This window comes from Mobula hypostoma, chromosome X1, assembly GCF_963921235.1.
Source record: "Mobula hypostoma chromosome X1, sMobHyp1.1, whole genome shotgun sequence".
Classification (NCBI taxonomy): domain Eukaryota; kingdom Metazoa; phylum Chordata; class Chondrichthyes; order Myliobatiformes; family Myliobatidae; genus Mobula; species Mobula hypostoma.
The window spans coordinates 28,317,726-28,341,654 of record NC_086128.1 but is presented as its reverse complement, the minus strand read 5'-3'; the positions used below and the strand labels follow the sequence as shown (position 1 = coordinate 28,341,654).

The window sequence follows — 23,929 nt, the reverse complement described above, 5'->3', positions numbered from 1 at the left end:
ATTTGAAGAAATGAAAAAGGATCTAAAAAGCGTGGATTGGGACATGTTGTTGTCCGGCAAAGATGTGATTGGCAGGTGGGAAGCCTTCAAAGGAGAAATTTTGAGAGTGCAGTGTTTGTATGTTCCTGTCAGGATTAAAGGCAAATTGAATAGGAATAAGGAACCTTGGTTCTCAAGGGTTATTGCAACTCTGATAAAGAAGAAGAGGGAGTTGTATGACATGTATAGGAAACAGGGAGTAAATAAAGTGCTTTAGGAGTATAAGAAGTGCAAGAAAATACTTAAGAAAGAAAACAGGAGGGCTAAAAGAAGACATGAGGTTGCCTTGGCAGTCAAAGTGAAGGATAATCCAAAGAGCTTTTACAGGTATATTAAGAGCAAACGGATTGTAAGGGATAAAATTTGTCCTCTTGAAGATCAGAGTGGTCGGCTCTGTGTGGAACCAAAGGAAATGGAGATCTTAAATAGGTTTTTTTGCGTCTGTATTTAGTAAGGAAACTGGCATGAAGTCTATGGAATTAAGGGAAACAAGTAGTGAGATCATGGAAACTGTACAGATTGAAAAGGAGGAGGTGCTTGCTGTCTTCAGGAAAACTAAAGTGGATAAATCCCCGGGACCTAACAGGATGTTCCCTCGGACCTTGAAACAGACTAGTGTTGAAATTGCAGGGGCCCTGGCTGAAATATTCAAAATGTCACTGTCTACAGGTGAGGTGCCGGAGGATTGGAGAGTGGCTCATGTTGTTCCATTGTTTAAAAAAGGATCGAAAAGTAATCCGGGAAATTATAGGCCCGTAAATTTAACGTCGGTAGTAGGTAAGTTATTGGAGGGAGTACTAAGAGACAGAATCTACAAGCATTTGGATAGACAGGGACTTATTAGGGAGAGTCAATATGGATTTGTGCGTGGTAGGTCATGTTTGACCAATCTATTGGAGTTTATCGAGGAGGTTAACAGGAAAGTGGATGAAGGGAAGGCAGTGGATATTGTCTACATGGAATTCAGTATGGCCTTTGACAAGGTCCCTCATGAGAGGTTAGTTAGGAAAATTCAGTCGCTAGGTATTCATGGAGAGGTGGTAAATTGGATCAGACATTGGCTCAATGGTAGAAGCCAAAGAGTGGTAGTAGAGAATTGCTTCTCCGAGTGGAGGCCTGTGACTAGTGGTGTGACACGGGAATCAGTGCTGCGTCCGCTGTTATTTGTCATCTATATCAATGATCTGGATGATAATCTGGTAAATCGGATCAGCAAATTTGCTGATGATACGAAGATTGGAGGTGTGGTAGACAGTGAGGAAGGTTTTCAGAGCCTGCAGAGGGACTTGGACCAGCTGGGAAAATGGGCTGAAAAATGGCAGATGCAGTTTAATACAGACAAGTGTGAGGTATTGCACGTTGGAAGGACAAACCAAGGTAGGACATACAGGGTTAATGGTAAGGCACTGAGGAGTGCAGTAGAACAGAGGGATCTGGGAATACAGATACAAAATTCCCTAAAAGTGGCGTCACAGGTAGATAGGGTCGTAAAGAGAGCTTTTGGTACATTGGCCTTTATTAATCAAAGTATTGAGTATAAGAGCTGGAATGTTAAGAAGAGGTTGTATAAGGCATTGGTGAGCCCGAATCTGGAGTATTGTGTTCAGTTTTGGTCACCAAATTACAGGAAGAATATAAATAAGTTTGAAAGAATGCAGAGAAGGTTTACAAGGATGTTACCGGGACTTGAGATCTCAGTTACAGAGAAAGATTGAATAGTTTAGGACTTTATTTCCTGGAGCGGAGAAGAATGAGGGGAGATTTGATAGAGGTATATAAAATAATGATTGGAAAAGATAGAGTGAATGCAAGCAGGCTTTTTCCACTGAGGGAAAGGCAGAAAAAAAGCAGAGGACATGGGTTAAGGGTGAAGGGAGTGGGGGAGTCTAATGGGAACATTAGTTGGGGGCTTCTCACACACAGAGTGGTGGGAGTATAGAATGAGATGCCAGACGAGGTGGTAAATGCGGGTTGTTTTTTAACATTTAAGAATAAATTGGACAGATACATGGATGGGAAATGCATGGAGGGGTATGGTCCGTGTGCAGGTCAGTGGGACTAGGCAGAAAATGGATCGGCACAGCCAAGAAGGGCCAAAAGGCCTGTTTCTGTGCTGTAGTTTTTTTCTATGGTTTCTAACCGCGCTCGCCCTGATCGCCTCAGACCCGCGATCGCCCTGATCGCCTCAGACCCGCGATCGCCCTGATCGCCTCAGAACCGCACTCGCCCTGATCTCCTCAGAACCGCGCTGCCTCTCATCGTGTCAGAACCGCGCTCCCTGCCATTGCCTCAGAAACGCGCTCCCTTTGATCGCCACAGAACCGCCATCGCCTTAAGGGTGGAACTGAGAAACAGGAAAGGTATGGCCACATTAGAGGGATTGTATTACAGTCCACCCAATAGTCAACGAGAATTGGAAGAGCAAATCTGCAGAGAGATAGCAGGCAACTGCAGGAAACATAAAGTTGTGACGGTAGGGGATTTTAATTTTCCATATATTGATTGGGACTCCCATACTGTTAGGGGTCTAGATGGTTTAGAGTTTGTAAATGTGTTCAGGAAAGTTTTCTAAAACAATATATAGAGGGACCAACGAGAGGGGATGCAATATTGGATCTCCTGTTAGGAAATGAGTTAGGACAACTGACGCAAGTCTGTGCAGGGGAGCACTTTGGTTCCAGTGATCATAACACCATTAGTTTCAAGCTGATCTTGGACAAGGAAAGATCGGTTCCTAGGGTTGAAGTTCTGAACTGGAAGAAGGCCAAATTTGAAGAAATGAAAAAGGATCTAAAAAGCGTGGATTGGGACACGTTGTTGTCCGGCAAAGATGTGATTGGCAGGTGGGAAGCCTTCAAAGGAGAAATTTTGAAAAATGGCAGATGCAGTTTAATACAGACAAGTGTGAGGTATTGCACGTTGGAAGGAGAAACCAAGGTAGAACATACAGGGTTAATGGTAAGGCAGTGAGGAGTGCAGTGGAACAGAGGGATCTGGGAATACAGATACAAAATTTCCTAGAAGTGGCGTCACAGGTAGATAGGGTTGTAAAGAGAGCTTTTGGTAGATTAGCCTTTATACATCAAAGTATTGAGTATAAGAGCTGGAATGTTATGATGAGGTTGTATAAGGCATTGGTGAGACTGAATCTGGAGTATTGTGTTCAGTTTTGGTCACCAAATTACAGGAAGAATATAAATAAGTTTGAAAGAATGCAGAGAAGGTTTACAAGGATGTTACCGGGACTTGAGAAACTCAGTTACAGAGAAAGATTGAATAGTTTAGGACTTTATTTCCTGGAGCGGAGAAGAATGAGGGGAGATTTGATAGAGGTATATAAAATAATGATTGGAAAAGATAGAGTTAATGCAAGCAGGCTTTTTCCACTGAGGCAAAGGCAGAAAAGAAGCAAAGGATATGGGTTAAGGGTTAAGGGAGGGCGGGAGTCTAATGGGAACATTAGTTGGGGGCTTCTCACACACAGAGTGGTGGGAGTATAGAATGAGATGCCAGACGAGGTGGTAAATGCGGGTTGTTTTTTTTAACATTTAAGAATAAATTGGACAGATACATGGATGTGAAGTGCATGGAGGGATATGGTCCGTGTGCAGGTCAGTGGGACTAGGCAGAAAATGGATCGGCACAGCCAAGAAGGGCCAAAAGGCCTGTTTCTGTGCCGTAGTTTTTTTCTATGGTTTCTAACCGTGCTCGCCCTGATCTCCTCAGACCCGCGCTCGCCCTGATCGCCTCAGAACCGCGCTCGCCCTGATCGCCTCAGAACCGCGCTCGCCCTGATCGCCTGAGAACCGCGCTCGCCCTGATCTCCTCAGACCCGCGATCGCCCTGATCGCCTCAGAACCGCGCTCGCCCTGATCAGCTCAGAACCGTGCTCGCCCTGATCGCCTCAGACCAGCGCTCGCCCTGATCGCCTCAGAAACGCGCGCTCTCTCATCGCGTCAGAACCGCGCTCCCTGTCATTGCCTCAGAACCGCGCACGCCCTGATCGCCTCAGAACCGCGCTCCCTCTGATCGCCTCAGAACCGCGCTCCCACTGATCGCCTCAGAACCGCGCTCCCGCTGATCGCCTCAGAACCGCGCTCCAACTGATCGCCTCAGAACCGCGCTCCCGCTGATCGCCTCAGAACCGCGCTCCCGCTGATCGCCTCAGAACCGCGCTCCCTCTGCTCGCTTCAGAACCGCGCTCGCCCTGCTCGCCTCAGAAACGCGCGCTCTCTCATCGCGTCAGGACCGCGCTCCCTGTCATCGCCTCAGAAACGCGCTCGGCCTGATCGCCTCAGAACCGCGCTTCCTCTGATCGCCTCAGAACCGCGATCCCTGTGTTCGCTACAAAACCGCGCTCGCCCTGATCCTCTCAGACCCGTGCTTCTTCTGATCGCCTCCGACCCGCGCTCTCTCTGATGGCCTGAGAACCGCGCTCGCCCTGATCGCCTCAGATCCGCGCTCCCGCTGGTCGCCACAGAACCGCCATCGCCTTAAGGGTGGAACCGAGAAACAGGAAAGGTATGGCCACATTAGAGGGATTGTATTACAGTCCACCCAATAGTCAACGAGAATTGAAGAGCAAATCTGCAGAGAGATAGCAGGCAACTGCAGGAAACATAAAGTTGTGACGGCAGGGGATTTTAATTTTCCATATACTCATTGGGACTCCCATACTGTTAGGGGTCTAGATGGTTTAGAGTTTTGAAAAATGTGTTCAGGAAAGTTTTCTAAATCAATATATAGAGGGACCAACGAGAGGGGATGCAATATTGGATCTCCTGTTAGGAAATGAGTTAGGACAACTGACGCAAGTCTGTGTAGGGGAGCACTTTGGTTCCAGTGATCATAACACCATTAGTTTCAAGTTGATCATGGACAAGGAAAGATCGGTTCCCAGGGTTGAGGTTCTGAACTGGAAAAAGGCCAAATTTGAAGAAATGAAAAAGGATCTAAAAAGCGTGGATTGGGACATGTTGTTGTCCGGCAAAGATGTGATTGGCAGGTGGGAAGCCTTCAAAGGAGAAATTTTGAGAGTGCAGTGTTTGTATGTTCCTGTCAGGATTAAAGGCAAATTGAATAGGAATAAGGAACCTTGGTTCTCAAGGGTTATTGCAACTCTGATAAAGAAGAAGAGGGAGTTGTATGACATGTATAGGAAACAGGGAGTAAATAAAGTGCTTTAGGAGTATAAGAAGTGCAAGAAAATACTTAAGAAAGAAAACAGGAGGGCTAAAAGAAGACATGAGGTTGCCTTGGCAGTCAAAGTGAAGGATAATCCAAAGAGCTTTTACAGGTATATTAAGAGCAAACGGATTGTAAGGGATAAAATTTGTCCTCTTGAAGATCAGAGTGGTCGGCTCTGTGTGGAACCAAAGGAAATGGAGATCTTAAATAGGTTTTTTTGCGTCTGTATTTAGTAAGGAAACTGGCATGAAGTCTATGGAATTAAGGGAAACAAGTAGTGAGATCATGGAAACTGTACAGATTGAAAAGGAGGAGGTGCTTGCTGTCTTCAGGAAAACTAAAGTGGATAAATCCCCGGGACCTAACAGGATGTTCCCTCGGACCTTGAAACAGACTAGTGTTGAAATTGCAGGGGCCCTGGCTGAAATATTCAAAATGTCACTGTCTACAGGTGAGGTGCCGGAGGATTGGAGAGTGGCTCATGTTGTTCCATTGTTTAAAAAAGGATCGAAAAGTAATCCGGGAAATTATAGGCCCGTAAATTTAACGTCGGTAGTAGGTAAGTTATTGGAGGGAGTACTAAGAGACAGAATCTACAAGCATTTGGATAGACAGGGACTTATTAGGGAGAGTCAATATGGATTTGTGCGTGGTAGGTCATGTTTGACCAATCTATTGGAGTTTATCGAGGAGGTTAACAGGAAAGTGGATGAAGGGAAGGCAGTGGATATTGTCTACATGGAATTCAGTATGGCCTTTGACAAGGTCCCTCATGAGAGGTTAGTTAGGAAAATTCAGTCGCTAGGTATTCATGGAGAGGTGGTAAATTGGATCAGACATTGGCTCAATGGTAGAAGCCAAAGAGTGGTAGTAGAGAATTGCTTCTCCGAGTGGAGGCCTGTGACTAGTGGTGTGACACGGGAATCAGTGCTGCGTCCGCTGTTATTTGTCATCTATATCAATGATCTGGATGATAATCTGGTAAATCGGATCAGCAAATTTGCTGATGATACGAAGATTGGAGGTGTGGTAGACAGTGAGGAAGGTTTTCAGAGCCTGCAGAGGGACTTGGACCAGCTGGGAAAATGGGCTGAAAAATGGCAGATGCAGTTTAATACAGACAAGTGTGAGGTATTGCACGTTGGAAGGACAAACCAAGGTAGGACATACAGGGTTAATGGTAAGGCACTGAGGAGTGCAGTAGAACAGAGGGATCTGGGAATACAGATACAAAATTCCCTAAAAGTGGCGTCACAGGTAGATAGGGTCGTAAAGAGAGCTTTTGGTACATTGGCCTTTATTAATCAAAGTATTGAGTATAAGAGCTGGAATGTTAAGAAGAGGTTGTATAAGGCATTGGTGAGCCCGAATCTGGAGTATTGTGTTCAGTTTTGGTCACCAAATTACAGGAAGAATATAAATAAGTTTGAAAGAATGCAGAGAAGGTTTACAAGGATGTTACCGGGACTTGAGATCTCAGTTACAGAGAAAGATTGAATAGTTTAGGACTTTATTTCCTGGAGCGGAGAAGAATGAGGGGAGATTTGATAGAGGTATATAAAATAATGATTGGAAAAGATAGAGTGAATGCAAGCAGGCTTTTTCCACTGAGGAAAAGCAGAAAAAAAGCAGAGGACATGGGTTAAGGGTGAAGGGAGTGGGGGAGTCTAATGGGAACATTAGTTGGGGGCTTCTCACACACAGAGTGGTGGGAGTATAGAATGAGAATGCCAGATGAGGTGGTAAATGCGGGTTGTTTTTTAACATTTAAGAATAAATTGGACAGATACATGGATGGGAAATGCATGTAGGGGTATGGTCCGTGTGCAGGTCAGTGGGACTAGGCAGAAAATGGATCGGCACAGCCAAGAAGGGCCAAAAGGCCTGTTTCTGTGCTGTAGTTTTTTTCTATGGTTTCTAACCGCGCTCGCCCTGATCGCCTCAGACCCGCGATCGCCCTGATCGCCTCAGACCCGCGATCGCCCTGATTGCCTCAGAACCGCGCTCGCCCTGATCTCCTCAGAACCGCGCTGCCTCTCATCGTGTCAGAACCGCGCTCCCTGCCATTGCCTCAGAAACGCGCTCCCTTTGATCGCCACAGAACCGCCATCGCCTTAAGGGTGGAACTGAGAAACAGGAAAGGTATGGCCACATTAGAGGGATTGTATTACAGTCCACCCAATAGTCAACGAGAATTGGAAGAGCAAATCTGCAGAGAGATAGCAGGCAACTGCAGGAAACATAAAGTTGTGACGGTAGGGGATTTTAATTTTCCATATATTGATTGGGACTCCCATACTGTTAGGGGTCTAGATGGTTTAGAGTTTGTAAATGTGTTCAGGAAAGTTTTCTAAAACAATATATAGAGGGACCAACGAGAGGGGATGCAATATTGGATCTCCTGTTAGGAAATGAGTCAGGACAACTGACGCAAGTCTGTGCAGGGGAGCACTTTGGTTCCAGTGATCATAACACCATTAGTTTCAAGCTGATCTTGGACAAGGAAAGATCGGTTCCTAGGGTTGAAGTTCTGAACTGGAAGAAGGCCAAATTTGAAGAAATGAAAAAGGATCTAAAAAGCGTGGATTGGGACACGTTGTTGTCCGGCAAAGATGTGATTGGCAGGTGGGAAGCCTTCAAAGGAGAAATTTTGAAAAATGGCAGATGCAGTTTAATACAGACAAGTGTGAGGTATTGCACGTTGGAAGGAGAAACCAAGGTAGAACATACAGGGTTAATGGTAAGGCACTGAGGAGTGCAGTGGAACAGAGGGATCTGGGAATACAGATACAAAATTTCCTAGAAGTGGCGTCACAGGTAGATAGGGTTGTAAAGAGAGCTTTTGGTAGATTGGCCTTTATACATCAAAGTATTGAGTATAAGAGCTGGAATGTTATGATGAGGTTGCATAAGGCATTGGTGAGCCTGAATCTGGAGTATTGTGTTCAGTTTTGGTCACCAAATTACAGGAAGAATATAAATAAGTTTGAAAGAATGCAGAGAAGGTTTACAAGGATGTTACCGGGACTTGAGAAACTCAGTTACAGAGAAAGATTGAATAGTTTAGGACTTTATTTCCTGGAGCGGAGAAGAATGAGGGGAGATTTGATAGAGGTATATAAAATAATGATGGGTATAGATAGAGTGAATGCAAGCAGGCTTTTTCCACTGAGGCAAAGGCAGAAAAGAAGCAAAGGATATGGGTTAAGGGTGAAGGGAGGGCGGGAGTCTAATGGGAACATTAGTTGGGGGCTTCTCACACACAGAGTGGTGGGAGTATAGAATGAGATGCCAGACGAGGTGGTAAATGCGGGTTGTTTTTTTAACATTTAAGAATAAATTGGACAGATACATGGATGGGAAGTGCATGGAGGGATATGGTCCGTGTGCAGGTCAGTGGGACTAGGCAGAAAATGGATCGGCACAGCCAAGAAGGGCCAAAAGGCCTGTTTCTGTGCCGTAGTTTTTTTCTATGGTTTCTAACCGTGCTCGCCCTGATCTCCTCAGACCCGCGCTCGCCCTGATCGCCTAAGAACCGCGCTCGCCCAGATCGCCTCAGAACCGCGCTCGCCCTGATCACCTCAGAACCGCACTCCCTCTGATCACCTCAGAACCGCGCTCCCTATGATTGCCTCAGAACCGCGCTCCCTGTGATCGCCTCAGAACCGCGCTCGCCCTGCTCGCTTCAGAACCGCGCTCCCTGTCATTGCCTCAGAAACGCGCTCGGCCTGAACACCTCAGAAACGCGCTCGGCCTGAACACCTCAGAACCGCGCTTCCTCTGATCGCTTCAGAACCGCGCTGGCCCTGATCCTCTCAGACCCGTGCTCCTTCTGATCGCCTCAGACCCGCGCTCTCTCTGATCATCTCAGAACCGCGCTCGCACTGATGGCCTCAGATCCGCGCTCCCGCTGATCGCCTCAGAACCGCGCTCGCCCTGATCGCCTCAGAACTGCGCTCGCCCTGATCGCCTGAGAACCGCGCTCGCCCTGATCTCCTCAGACCCGCGATCGCCCTGATCGCCTCAGAACCGCGCTCGCACTGATCAGCTCAGAACCGTGCTCGCCCTGATCGCCTCAGACCAGCGCTCGCCCTGATCGCCTAGGAAACGCGCGCTCTCTCATCGCGTCAGAACCGCGCACGCCCTGATCGCCTCAGAACCGCGCTCCCTCTGATCGCCTCAGAACCGCGCTCCCACTGATCGCCTCAGAACCGCGCTCCCGCTGATCGCCTCAGAACCGCGCTCACCCTGATCGCCTCAGAACCGCGCTCCAACTGATCGCCTCAGAACCGCGCTCCCGCTGATCGCCTCAGAACCGCGCTCCCGCTGATCGCCTCAGAACCGCGCTCCCGCTGATCTCCTCAGAACCGCGCTCCCTCTGCTCGCCTCAGAACCGCGCTCGCCCTGCTCGCCGCAGACACGCGCGCTCTCTCATCGCGTCAGGACCGCGCTCCCTGTCATCGCCTCAGAAACGCGCTCGGCCTGATCGCCTCAGAACCGCGCTTCCTCTGATCGCCTCAGAACCGCGATCCCTGTGATCGCTACAAAACCGCGCTCGCCCTGATCCTCTCAGACCCGTGCTTCTTCTGATCGCCTCCGACCCGCGCTCTCTCTGATGGCCTGAGAACCGCGCTCGCCCTGATCGCCTCAGATCCGCGCTCCCGCTGGTCGCCACAGAACCGCCATCGCCTTAAGGGTGGAACCGAGAAACAGGAAAGGTATGGCCACATTAGAGGGATTGTATTACAGTCCACCCAATAGTCAACGAGAATTGAAGAGCAAATCTGCAGAGAGATAGCAGGCAACTGCAGGAAACATAAAGTTGTGACGGCAGGGGATTTTAATTTTCCATATACTCATTGGGACTCCCATACTGTTAGGGGTCTAGATGGTTTAGAGTTTTGAAAAATGTGTTCAGGAAAGTTTTCTAAATCAATATATAGAGGGACCAACGAGAGGGGATGCAATATTGGATCTCCTGTTAGGAAATGAGTTAGGACAACTGACGCAAGTCTGTGTAGGGGAGCACTTTGGTTCCAGTGATCATAACACCATTAGTTTCAAGTTGATCATGGACAAGGAAAGATCGGTTCCCAGGGTTGAGGTTCTGAACTGGAAAAAGGCCAAATTTGAAGAAATGAAAAAGGATCTAAAAAGCGTGGATTGGGACATGTTGTTGTCCGGCAAAGATGTGATTGGCAGGTGGGAAGCCTTCAAAGGAGAAATTTTGAGAGTGCAGTGTTTGTATGTTCCTGTCAGGATTAAAGGCAAATTGAATAGGAATAAGGAACCTTGGTTCTCAAGGGTTATTGCAACTCTGATAAAGAAGAAGAGGGAGTTGTATGACATGTATAGGAAACAGGGAGTAAATAAAGTGCTTTAGGAGTATAAGAAGTGCAAGAAAATACTTAAGAAAGAAAACAGGAGGGCTAAAAGAAGACATGAGGTTGCCTTGGCAGTCAAAGTGAAGGATAATCCAAAGAGCTTTTACAGGTATATTAAGAGCAAACGGATTGTAAGGGATAAAATTTGTCCTCTTGAAGATCAGAGTGGTCGGCTCTGTGTGGAACCAAAGGAAATGGAGATCTTAAATAGGTTTTTTTGCGTCTGTATTTAGTAAGGAAACTGGCATGAAGTCTATGGAATTAAGGGAAACAAGTAGTGAGATCATGGAAACTGTACAGATTGAAAAGGAGGAGGTGCTTGCTGTCTTCAGGAAAACTAAAGTGGATAAATCCCCGGGACCTAACAGGATGTTCCCTCGGACCTTGAAACAGACTAGTGTTGAAATTGCAGGGGCCCTGGCTGAAATATTCAAAATTTCACTGTCTACAGGTGAGGTGCCGGAGGATTGGAGAGTGGCTCATGTTGTTCCGTTGTTTAAAAAAGGATCGAAAAGTAATCCGGGAAATTATAGGCCCGTAAATTTAACGTCGGTAGTAGGTAAGTTATTGGAGGGAGTACTAAGAGACAGAATCTACAAGCATTTGGATAGACAGGGACTTATTAGGGAGAGTCAATATGGATTTGTGCGTGGTAGGTCATGTTTGACCAATCTATTGGAGTTTATCGAGGAGGTTAACAGGAAAGTGGATGAAGGGAAGGCAGTGGATATTGTCTACATGGAATTCAGTATGGCCTTTGACAAGGTCCCTCATGAGAGGTTAGTTAGGAAAATTCAGTCGCTAGGTATTCATGGAGAGGTGGTAAATTGGATCAGACATTGGCTCAATGGTAGAAGCCAAAGAGTGGTAGTAGAGAATTGCTTCTCCGAGTGGAGGCCTGTGACTAGTGGTGTGACACGGGAATCAGTGCTGCGTCCGCTGTTATTTGTCATCTATATCAATGATCTGGATGATAATCTGGTAAATCGGATCAGCAAATTTGCTGATGATACGAAGATTGGAGGTGTGGTAGACAGTGAGGAAGGTTTTCAGAGCCTGCAGAGGGACTTGGACCAGCTGGGAAAATGGGCTGAAAAATGGCAGATGCAGTTTAATACAGACAAGTGTGAGGTATTGCACGTTGGAAGGACAAACCAAGGTAGAACATACAGGGTTAATGGTAAGGCACTGAGGAGTGCAGTAGAACAGAGGGATCTGGGAATACACATACAAAATTCCCTAAAAGTGGCGTCACAGATAGATAGGGTCGTAAAGAGAGCTTTTGGTACATTGGCCTTTATTAATCAAAGTATTGAGTATAAGAGCTGGAATGTTAAGAAGAGGTTGTATAAGGCATTGGTGAGCCCGAATCTGGAGTATTGTGTTCAGTTTTGGTCACCAAATTACAGGAAGAATATAAATAAGTTTGAAAGAATGCAGAGAAGGTTTACAAGGATGTTACCGGGACTTGAGAAACTCAGTTACAGAGAAAGATTGAATAGTTTAGGACTTTATTTCCTGGAGCGGAGAAGAATGAGGGGAGATTTGATAGAGGTATATAAAATAATGATTGGAAAAGATAGAGTGAATGCAAGCAGGCTTTTTCCACTGAGGGAAAGGCAGAAAAAAAGCAGAGGACATGGGTTAAGGGTGAAGGGAGTGGGGGAGTCTAATGGGAACATTAGTTGGGGGCTTCTCACACACAGAGTGGTGGGAGTATAGAATGAGATGCCAGACGAGGTGGTAAATGCGGGTTGTTTTTTAACATTTAAGAATAAATTGGACAGATACATGGATGGGAAATGCATGGAGGGGTATGGTCCGTGTGCAGGTCAGTGGGACTAGGCAGAAAATGGATCGGCACAGCCAAGAAGGGCCAAAAGGCCTGTTTCTGTGCCGTAGTTTTTTTCTATGGTTTCTAACCGCGCTCGCCCTGATCGCCTCAGAACCGCGCTCGCCCTGATCTCCTCAGACCCGCGCTCGCCCTGATCGCTTCAGATCCGCGCTCCCGCTGATCGCCTCAGAACCGCGCTCGCCCTGCTCTCCTCAGAACAGCGCTCGCCCTGCTCTCCTCAGAACAGCGCTCGCCCTGATCGCCTGAGAACCGCGCCCGCCCTGATCTCCTCAGAACCGCGCTCGCCCTGATCGCCTTAGAACCGCATTCCCTCTGATCGCCTCAGAACCACGCTCCCTCTGATCGCCTCACAACCGCACTCCCTCTGCTCGCGTCAGAACCGCGCTCACCCTGATCGCCTCAGAACCGCGCTCCCGCTGATCGCCTCAGAACCGCGCTCCCGCTGATCGCCTCAGAACCGCGCTCCCGCTGATCGCCTGAGAACCGCGCCCGCCCTGATCTCCTCAGAACCGCGCTCGCCCTGATCGCCTTAGAACCGCATTCCCTCTGATCGCCTCAGAACCGCGCTCCCTCTGCTCGCTTCAGAACCGCGCTCGCCCTGCTCGCCTCAGAAACGCGCTCCCTGTCATCGCCTCAGAAACGCGCTCGGCCTGATCGCCTCAGAACCGCGCTTCCTCTGATCGCCTCAGAACCGCACTCCCTCTGCTCGCTTCAGAACCGCGCCCGCCCTGATCGCCTCAGAACCGCGCTCCCGCTGATCGCCTCAGAACCGCACTCCCTCTGCTCGCTTCAGAACCTCGCCCGCCCTGATCTCCTGAGACCCGCGATCGCCATGAACGCCTCAGAACCGCGCTCGCCCTGATCGCCTCAGAACCGCACTCCCTCTGATTGCCTCAGAACCACGCTCCCTATGATCGCCTCAGAACCGCGATCGCCCTGCTCGCCTCAGAACCGCGCTGCCTCTCATCGCGTCAGAACCGCGCTCCCTGCCATCCCCTCAGAACCGCGCACGCCCTGATCGCCTCAGAACCGCACTCCCTCTGCTCACTTCAGAACCGCGCTCCCGCTGATCGCCTCAGAACCGCGCTCCCGCTGATCGCCTCAGAACCGCGCTCCCGCTGATCGCCTCAGAACCGCGCTCCCGCTGATCGCCTCAGAACCGCGCTCCCTCTGCTCGCTTCAGAACCGCGCTCGCCCTGCTCGCCTCAGAAACGCGCTCCCTGTCATCGCCTCAGAAACGCGCTCGGCCTGATCGCCTCAGAACCGCGCTTCCTCTGATCGCCTCAGAACCGCACTCCCTCTGCTCGCTTCAGAACCGCGCCCGCCCTGATCGCCTCAGAACCGCGCTCCCGCTGATCGCCTCAGAACCGCACTCCCTCTGCTCGCTTCAGAACCTCGCCCGCCCTGATCTCCTGAGACCCGCGATCGCCCTGAACGCCTCAGAACCGCGCTCGCCCTGATCGCCTCAGAACCGCACTCCCTCTGATTGCCTCAGAACCACGCTCCCTATGATCGCCTCAGAACCGCGATCGCCCTGCTCGCCTCAGAACCGCGCTGCCTCTCATCGCGTCAGAACCGCGCTCCCTGCCATCCCCTCAGAACCGCGCACGCCCTGATCGCCTCAGAACCGCACTCCCTCTGCTCACTTCAGAACCGCGCTCCCGCTGATCGCCTCAGAACCGCGCTCCCGCTGATCGCCTCAGAACCGCGCTCCCGCTGATCGCCTCAGAACCGCGCTCCCTCTGCTCGCTTCAGAACCGCGCTCGCCCTGCTCGCCTCAGAAACGCGCGCTCTCTCATCGCGTCAGGACCGCGCTCCCTGTCATCGCCTCAGAAACGCGCTCGGCCTGATCGCCTCAGAACCGCGCTTCCTCTGTTCCTCAGAACTGCGATCCCTGTGATCGCTACAGAACCGCGCCCGCCCTGATCCTCTCAGACCCGTGCTCCTTCTGATCGCCTCCGACCCGCGCTCTCTCTGATGGCCTGAGAACCGCGCTCGCCCTGATCGCCTCAGATCCGCGCTCCCGCTGATCGCCACAGTTTGAAAGAATGCAGAGAAGGTTTACAAGGATGTTGCTGGGACTTGAGAAACTCCTTTACAGAGAAAGGTTGAATGGGTTAGGACTTTATTCCCTGGAGCGTAGAAGAATGAGGAGAGATTTGATAGAGGTATATAAAATAATGATGGGTATAGATGGAGTGAATGCAAGCAGGCTTTTTCCATTGAGGCAAGGGCAGAAAAAAAGCAGAGGACCTGAGTTAAGGGTGAGGGGAGGAAGTCTAAAGGGAACATTAGCGGGGGCTTCTTCACACAGAGAGTGGTGGGAGTACAGAATGAGATGCCAGACGAGGTGGTAAATGCGGGTTGTTTTTTAACATTTAAGAATAAATTGGACAGATACATGGATGGGAATTGCATGGAGGGATATGGTCCGTGTGCAAGTCAGTGGGACTAGGCAGAAAATGCTTCGGCACAGCCAAGAAGGGCCAAAAGGCCTGTTTCTGTTTTTTCTATGGTTTCTCACCGCGCTCGCACTGATCGCCTCAGAACCGCGCTCCCTCCGATCGCCTCAGAACCGCGCTCCCTCCGATTGCCTCAGAACCGCGCTCCCTCCGATTGCCTCAGAACCGCGCTCCCTCCGATCGCCTCAGAAACGCGCTCCCGCTGATCGCCTCAGAACCGCGCTCCCTGTCATCGCCTTAGAACCGCGCTCAGCCTGATCGCCTCAAAACCGCGTTCCCTCTGATCGCATCAGAACTGCGCTCGCCCTGATCGCCTCAGAACCGCGCTCCCTCTCAACGCCTCAGAACCGCGCTCCCTGTCATCGCCTTAGAACCGCGCTCAGCCTGATCGCCTCAAAACCGCGTTCCCTCTGATCGCCTCAGAACTGCGCTCGCCCTGATCGCCTCAGACCCGCGCTCGCCCTGATCGCCTCAGACCCGCGCTCCCTCGTATCCCCTCAGACCCGTGCGCTCCCCGACGCCCCCTGACTCACGCTCTCTCCGTTTCCCACGGGCTCGCGCTCTCTCCGTTTCCCTCGGACTCGCGCTCTCTCCGTTTGCCTCGGACTCGGGCTGTCTCCGTTTGCCTCGGACTCGGGCTGTCTCCGTTTGCATCGGACTCGGGCTGTCTCCGTTTGCATCGGACTCGCGCTCTCTCCGTTTCCATCGGACTCGCGCTCTCTCCGTTTCCCTCGGACTCGCGCTCTCTATGACTTCCTCGAACTCGCGCTCTCTATGACATCCTCTGATTCGTGCGCTCCCCGACTCTCTCTGAATCGGGCTCCGTCCGTTTCCCTCGGACTCGTCTCCTTACGTTTCCCTCGGACTCGCGCCCGCTCCGACTCCATCGGGCTCGCGTCCTCTCCGAAACACTCGGGCTCGCGCTCTCTTCCAATTCCCTCGGTCTCGCGCTCCCTCGGACCCCCTCCCCTCCCCGCACTCGCGCTCCCTCCGATCCTCTCGGAGTCGTGCTCTCTCTAATTCTCTAATTCCCTCGGAGTCGCGCTCTGTCTGACTCGCTCGGACCCGCGTTTGCTCTGAATCCCTCGCAGCCGCCCCCCTCTGACACCCTCGCAGCCGCGCTCGCTCTGCCTCCCTGACATTTACGCTTTTTCCGACTCCCTCGAAGTCGCGCTCTCTCTGCGCCTCTCTGATTCTCTGAGTTTCGCTCTGCCTGTCGCGTAGATTCGCTGTCTTTCTCGAGTAGATTTGCGCACGCCCCCTCTCGCGCGCAGATTCGCTTTCTCACGTCATCTCCCGTGCAGATTCGCTCTCTCTCTGTCTCTCTCATGTGTAAGTTCACTCTCTCTCACACACGTGTGGGTTCGTTCTCTCGCGCGCTTAGATTCGCTCTCTCTCTCTCACACTCGCAGGTAGATTCGCGCTCTCGTGCGCGTGTAGATTCATTCGCTCTCTGTCTCTCGCGCGCGTAAGTTCTCACTCTCCCGCGTATATTCGCTCTCTCACGCGTAGATTCCCTTTCTCTCACTCCCGCGCGTAGGTTCGCTCTCTCACACTCTCCCGCGTAGATTCCCTGTCTCTCTCGCGCGTGTAGATTCCCCCGTCCCTCTCTCACTCGTAGATTCGCGCTCTCTCCCTCGCGCGTAGATTCTCTCTCTCCCGCGCGCGCGTAGATCCGCTCCCTCTCCCGCGCGCGCGTAGATTCGCTCTCTCTCTCACTCTCGCGCGTAGATGTGCTCTCTCTCACTCTCTCGCGTAGATTCGCTCTCTCACCCCCTCGCCCGTGCAGATTTGCTATCTCTATGTTGCGCGCAGGATTGCTCTCTCTCGCGCGCGCGGAAGTCTGCTGTCTGTCACTCTCACACGCAGGTTCGCTCCCGCCTTCTCCCGCGTAGATTCTCTCTCGTGTAGATTCACTCTCTCTCGCGTGCATAGATTCACTCTCTCTCGCGTGCATAGATTCACTCTCTCTCTCCTGCGTAGATTCGCGATCTCTCTCCCCCCACGTAGCCTAGCACTCTCCCGCTCTTTTTCCCGCGTAGATTCGCTCTCTCGCGCGTGGATTTGCTCTCTCTCTCTCGTGCCTAGAGTCGTTCGCTCCATCTTGCGCGTAGATTCCTTCTCTCTCTGTCTCACGCATAGGTTCACTCTTTCTCTGTAGCGCGTAGATTCCCGCTCGCGCGCTCTCTCTCTCGCGCGCGCATAGGTTCGCTGTCTCTCAGTCTCACATGTAGGTTCGCGCTCTCTCTCACTTTCGTGCGTAGGTTCGCTCTCTCTCACTCTTGCGCGCAGGTTGGCTCTCTCTCTCTCTCTCTCTCACGCATAGATTCGCTCCCTCTCTCTCTAGCGTAGGTTTGCCCTTCACTTTTCCACGTAGATTCGCTCTCTCTCAGTCTCTCGCACAGTCGCTCGCTGCCTCTCGTGTGTAGATTCCCTCTCTCTCACTCGCACGTAGATTCCCTCTGTCTCTCTCGCGTAGATTCGCCCTCTCACTCTTTCGCGTACATTCCCTCTCTCTCACTCTCGCGTGTAGGTTTGCTCTCACTCTCGCGTGTAGGTTTGCTCTCTCTCACTCTCGCGCGTAGGTTCGCTCTCTCTCACTCGGCGCATATGTTTGCTCTCTTGCGCATAGGATCACTCTCTCTCACTCTCGCGCAGAGGTTTGCTCTCTCTCACTGTCACGCATAGGTTCAATCCCTTTCTTTCTCACGTAGATTCGCTCCCTTCCTCTCCCGTGTGGATTTGCTTTTGCGTGTAGATTCCCTCTGTCTCTCTCTCACTCGTAGATTCGCTCTCTCTCTCTCGCACGTAAGTTCGCTCTCTCTTTGTCGCGCAAAGATTTGCTCTCTCACTCGTAGATTTGCTTGCTTTTTTCTCGCGTGTAGATTTGCTTCTCTCTCACGCGTAGATTCGTGCATTCACTCTCTTGCGTAGATTCGCGCTCTCTCTCCCCCATGTAGATCTCTCTCCCGCGTAGATTCGCTCTCTCTCTCTCGCACGTGGATTTGCTCTCTCTCTCGTGCCTAGAGTCGCTCGCTCCATCTTGCCCAAAGATTCCCTCTCTGTCTCACGTGTAGGTTCACTCTTTCTCTCTCGCGCTTATGTTCCCGCTCGCTCTCTCTCTGTCGCACGTAGGTTCACTGTCTCTCAGTCTCGCATGTAGGTTCGCTCTCTCTCTCACTCTCGCGCGAACGTTCGCGTTATCTCACACTCACGGGTAGGTTTGCTTTCTCTCTCTCTCTCTCTCTCGCGTAGAGTTGCTCGCTCCCTCGCGCGTAGATTGACTTTCTCACTCTCTCTCGCAGATTCTCGCGCTCTCTCTCTCGCACGTAGACTCCTCTCTCGTGCGCGTGTGGGATCGCTCCCTCTCTCGTGCGTAGGATCGCTCTCTCTCACTCTCGTGTAGATTCGCTCTCTCTTGCGTGTAGATTCACTCTCTCTCTCATGCGTAAGATTGCTTTCACTCTCCCGTATGTTCGATCTCTCTCCCTCACACGTGTAGGTTCTCTTTCTCTCGTGCATACATTAGCTCTCTCTCAAGCGTACATTCGCTCCCTCTCCCTCACACGTAGATTCGCTCTCACTCTCTCGCGTGTAAGATCACTCTCTCTCTCTCTCTCTCTCTCTCTCTCTCTCTTGCATAGATTCGCTCTCTCTCACACTCGCGTGTAGGTTCGCTCTCACTCTCGAGCGTCAATTCGCTCTCACTCTCGTGCGTAGACTCGCTCTGTCGCGCGTAGATTCGCTCTCTCTCTTGCAGAGATTCGTGCTCTCCTCACATAGATTCACACTCTCCCTCTCGCATAGATTCGCTCCCCATCTCGCGTCGATTTGCTTTCTGTCTTGCATAGGTTCTCTCTCTCCGTCTCACATAGATTGGCACTCTCCCTCTCTCTAGCATAGATTTGCGAGCTGCCTCACTGGCTTAGATTCGCACTGTCTCGTATAGATTCGCGCTATCTCCTTTTTGGGACAGACACACCCACTTGTTCACTACACAGAAGCAGGCCATTTGGTCCCTCTGCTGTGTTTCAATTTGCTTCACAGAAACTTCCCTCCACCTTTCTCCTCCTATCACCCTCATACTTCGATTCCCCGCTCCTTGAGGGTTTATCAACTTTTGCTTTGGATCTACCTCTGATGTTTCCCTCCACCACTCTCAGCAAATCTCACTTTCCTACCACTGTTCAGTGAAAGAAGTTCCTCATGAATTCCCCAATGGATTTATTTCTGACCTTTTTTTTCACACTGATGGCTCCTGGAGAGGTTTGCCCCATATTTGGCACCAACTTTGCATCTACCCTGAGACCACGTAATAGATTTAAATGTAGTTCTTACCATATCAAATCCCTTTGCATGTTCTATTGCATATGTACGTAGAAAAATATATAAAATAGTGAATGAGGAAAATGATTTCCACATTGAGCAGCAACCTTTGCTCCAGATTCCAGCACCTGCAGTCTCTTGCATCTCCCTTTGAACTATCTGTCGCCCATGTTTTCTCTGAGTATCAAATTTTGTTGGTGACCAGTAGGTGTGAGATAGGGACTCAAGTTGTTGTTCTGATGAAGCCCTGCTGATTTTGAATGGTCTCTGTTATTCTGTCCAGACCCTGATCACGCTGTGTCACTATGCAACCTCACGAGACAAAGAGATCTTCCTTAACCCTGACTGTTTCCAGCCAACACGATGGCTTCACAAGGACAGAAGTTTCCATCCTTATGCTTCCATCCCTTTTGGCTTTGGAAAGCGAAGCTGTATTGGCAGAAGAATTGCAGAGTTGGAGGTCTACCTGGCTCTAGTGCGAGTAAGTTAGGGGATTTTAACTCAAAAGTTCAAAGTTCAATGTAAATTTATTATCAAAGTGTGTATATGTTACCATAAATGACCCTGGGGTTCATTTTCTCGCAGGCATTCACAGAGGAAAAAAATACAACAGAATTTTACAAAAACTTTACATAAGCAAACAAAGACCGACAAGCAACCAATGTGCAAAAGACAATCTGTGCAAATGTAAAATAGTACTGAGAACATGAGTTTTAAAAAGTCATTGAAAGTGAGTCTGCAGGTTGTAGAATCAGTTCAGAGTTGTGGTGAGTGAAGTTATTCACATCAGTTCACAAGCCTGATGACGAAGGGGTAATAGCTGTTTCTGAACCTGGTGGTGTGGGACCCAAGGCTCTGGTACCTCCTCCTTCGTGATAGTAGCAAGAAGAGGGCCTGGCCTGGGTGGTGGGGTCCTTGATGATGGATGCTGCTTTCCTGTGGCAGCGTTCCATGGAAATGTACTCAATGGTGGGGAGAGCTTTGCCTGTGATGAATTCTGTGGTGAATTCACACTTTGCTAAGCCTGATAGAATTGGATGGTGTGATGGTTAAGGGGCAGAAGAAGCAAGTTCTAACCCCACTTTGGAAACTGGGAATTTAAATACAGTTCTTAAAATATCATTACAAAACAGGAATAAAAGGTTGGTATCCGTACCAGTGACCATAAATCTACCGGTCTGCTCTTATTTTGAGAGGAATGAGCAATTAGTAATGAACAGATCTGTCCTTCTTGGCTTGTCTGGTTTATATGTGACTCCAGACCCGTAGCTGGTTACACGGGGACAGAAGAGACCATTCAGCCCCCTCTTCTGCTTCTGCGCCATTCTCCTTCCTTAATTAAGGAAAACCTGTCCGTCTTTTAGGGAGGGAAAGTTTCAGAGTTTTCCCTCCCAGGAGATCAATCTTCAACTTATTGCCAGATGACCACAGCGAACAACTTCCAACACCACTATGAGAGCGCAAACCCATTCCTCCCTCTGTGTGAGGAAATGCTTCCCAACATTCCCCCCACCCCCCCGAAGACTGGTTCCAATTTTAAGTTGAAGAGATTTGTTCTGGACTCTTTCTTCATCCAGAGGAAATACATATTGAATCCTCACTTGCTGTGGATGTTTGAAAGGGTTAGCCATCACTCTTAGGGGGGAACAGCTGGTCTTTGCAGTTTAACCTTTCAACAGCCAGAATTACTATGAAGAGCACAAAGTCCTCTTTCTCAATGAACAAGTACCTGACATGACGTGCCATTTCCTTTTCAGATCCTGACCCACTTTGAAGTGAGACAGGAGGTTGAGGGCAGCATTGTGAAGCCAATGACCAGAACTCTGCTGGTGCCAGAGCAGGAGATCAATCTTCAGTTTATTGCCAGATGACCACAGTGAACAACTTCAACACCACTATGAGAGCGCAAACCCGTTGATATCAAACCTCTTTGAAGCTCTACAGCAGTGGCTTTAGTTGGTGCAGCAACTTGCTGGGTTGATCATCTTTCTGTCTCTCACTTGTACAGAACCATTGTTGTGGAAGAACCTGGGAAAGTTTTGACTGGGCTGCTGGTGCCACAGTAGGGTGGTGATTACTGTGACTCTATTACAGGTCAGGGTATTAGAGTTCAATCCCAATGTCTTCTGTAAGGAGCTTGTACATCTTCCCCATGGAATGCATTGGCTTCCCCCGGGTGCTCTGGTTTCCTCCCACAGTCCAAAGATGTACCAGTTAGTATTCACAATTAGTCATTGTGATTTGTACTGTGATTAGTCTAGGGTTGAATTGGTGGGTTGCTGGCATCACGGCTCAAAGGGCCAGAAGGGCCTATTCCCTATTCCGCATTGTATCTCTAAATAAGTAACCTCTATTTTGACCACTGCAGGAGTCACTGATGGTTGTTGAACATACAGTAGAACATAGAACAATACAGCACAATAAATGCACTTTGATGTTATGCCGACCTTTTAACCTACTCCAAGGTCAATCTAACCCTTCCCTCCCCGATAACCCTCCATTTTTCTGTCATTCATGTGACTATATCTAAGGTTCCCTACAATGTCCCTAATGTATCTGCCTCTACCACCACCGCTAGCAGCACGTTCCATGCAAGCCCCTCCCCCTATATTTTCCTCCAGTCACCTTAAAAGTATGCCTTCTCATGTTAGCCATTGCCACCCTTGAAAAAACATGCTAACTGTCCACTATCTATGTCTCTTACCACCTTGTATGCCTCTATTAAATTGCCTCTCATCCTTCTTCACTTCAAAGATAAAAGCTCTCGTTCACTCAGCTTATCATCCACACAGTATCCTTGTAAACCATCTCTGCACCCTGTCTAAAGTTTCACATCCTTTCTATAATGAGGTGACTGGAATTGAACAGAATACTCCAAGTGTGGTCTAACCAGAGTTTTATAGAGCTGAAACATTACCTCACTGCTCTTGAACTCAACCCCCACACTAATGAAGGCCAACACACCATATGCCTTTTTAACAACCCTATCAACTTGTGCAGCAACTTTGATGGATCTATGGACGTGGACACCAAGATCCCTCTATTCCTCCACACTGCTAAGAATCCTGTCATTAACCCTGTATTCTGCCTTCAAGTTTGACCTTCCAAAGTGAATCACTTCACACTTTTCCAGATTGAACTCCATCTGCCACTTCTCTTATCCTAGTTCTGCATCCTGTCAGTGTCCTGTTGCAATCTACAACAGCCTTCTATATTATCCAGAACTGCATCAACCTTTGTGTCATCTGCAAAATTACTACCCACCTCTCCACTTATTCATCAAAATTATTTATAAAAATTGCAAAGAGCTGGGGCCCCAGAACAGATCCCTGCAGAATGCGGCTGGTGACTGACCTCCAGGCAGAATATGCTTCATCTACTGCCTCCTTCTACCTTTCTGAAGTTTCCATCCTAAATCAAGGAATTTGACTGGCAGCTGCCCAGTCTATTTCTTGGTTAAGTCAACATCATCTTCAATTCCATAGAGTCACAGAAACAGGCCATTCAGCCCATCTTGTCCATACTGATCAGTGGGCACCTATACTTACAATATTAATCCCATCTTCTAGCATTTGGCCTATAGTCTCCCATGCCTAGGTTATTCAACTGCTCATCTTAAATGCTGACAGCTTTAACTTTGCGTGACAAGGTTTTCTGTGGGGTACTACCAAGGGCTGCCTAGAAATCCTTGAAGCATTCACAGACATTCTCCTGTTTGTTGAGTGACCTCTTCAAAATATAAGTTTTAGCGCATTGTCAAATCTGAATGGTGTGGTGTTCAGTCAGTCATTCCATAAATGACTGGGGACTCCAGTAACTTCCAAAACAGTGGATTTATGTGCAATTGTCTAATTTCCCTCTCTCACCTTCCTGAAACAACTGAGTGACACGTACAGTTTTTCACACTGAAGGAATGGTTCAGTCAAAATCGCAGTTAGGTTATTTGCAAGGTCCCTCGGAAGAGCAAAGATGGTCACGTTGCCGGAAGCTTAAAGACAAGGCGATGAATGATGCGATTAAATGTATTGGCACAAACACCTTTTTGAAACGCAATTTGTTACAGCAGTTGAAGGAGTGGAAATTCACCCCTGTGAGAAAAGAGAAACAGATTTGCATTTCCAAAGCACTTCTACATCCCTTTGGACATGTCCCAATGTGTTTTACAGTCAGTGCTGTTGCCATGTAGTCATTGTAGTGATTTGGGTATGTGATCAATGGTGTACCCCCGTCAAATCTACAGTATATCTCCTCTTTTAACTGACAACCTTTATTTTTTCCTCAAAAGTGAGTTTTGGGGCTCAGCTCCCATTTTGGCACAGTGTTTTTTTATTGATCTCTTGGGTGGTGATAATCATTATTTTGACATGTTGCTGTTTTTGTTATTTGCATTAATAGTGAATAAACATGGCTTAGAACTAAAAATCTTTATCAACTTGTGGTGAGCTTTTCAGCTATAATGCATGATCTGCTGTGGATTTGATCTGGATACAGGTTACTCTGTGTTCATCCACCTCCCTCACTGCACCCTCAGTGCTTCTCCCTGCGGGAAACTGTCAATCACTCTGCTCCAGTGTGTGCTTTATAACGCTATGTGACAGACCCCCAGTAAGTGATAACTCTATTCAGGGGATCTATTGTAGATACTTAAATGTCCCAAAGAGGTCCCTGGTAAATAC

General features: G+C 49.2%; 1 protein-coding gene across 3 annotated transcripts in view; it reads left to right on the top strand.

The window, feature by feature from the left end:
• The window catches only part of LOC134340530 (25-hydroxyvitamin D-1 alpha hydroxylase, mitochondrial), a 72,978-nt gene extending 49,315 nt beyond the window's left edge, over window positions 1-23,663 (top strand). For all 3 annotated transcript variants that reach the window (XM_063037865.1, XM_063037864.1, XM_063037863.1), the window contains 2 exons: window positions 19,537-19,734; window positions 21,011-23,663. In XM_063037865.1, the coding sequence (XP_062893935.1) occupies window positions 19,537-19,734; window positions 21,011-21,124 (312 nt within the window). In that variant the 3' untranslated portion in view covers window positions 21,125-23,663. The remainder of the gene's footprint in view (window positions 1-19,536; window positions 19,735-21,010) is intronic.
• Window positions 23,664-23,929: the final 266 nt, after the last annotated feature.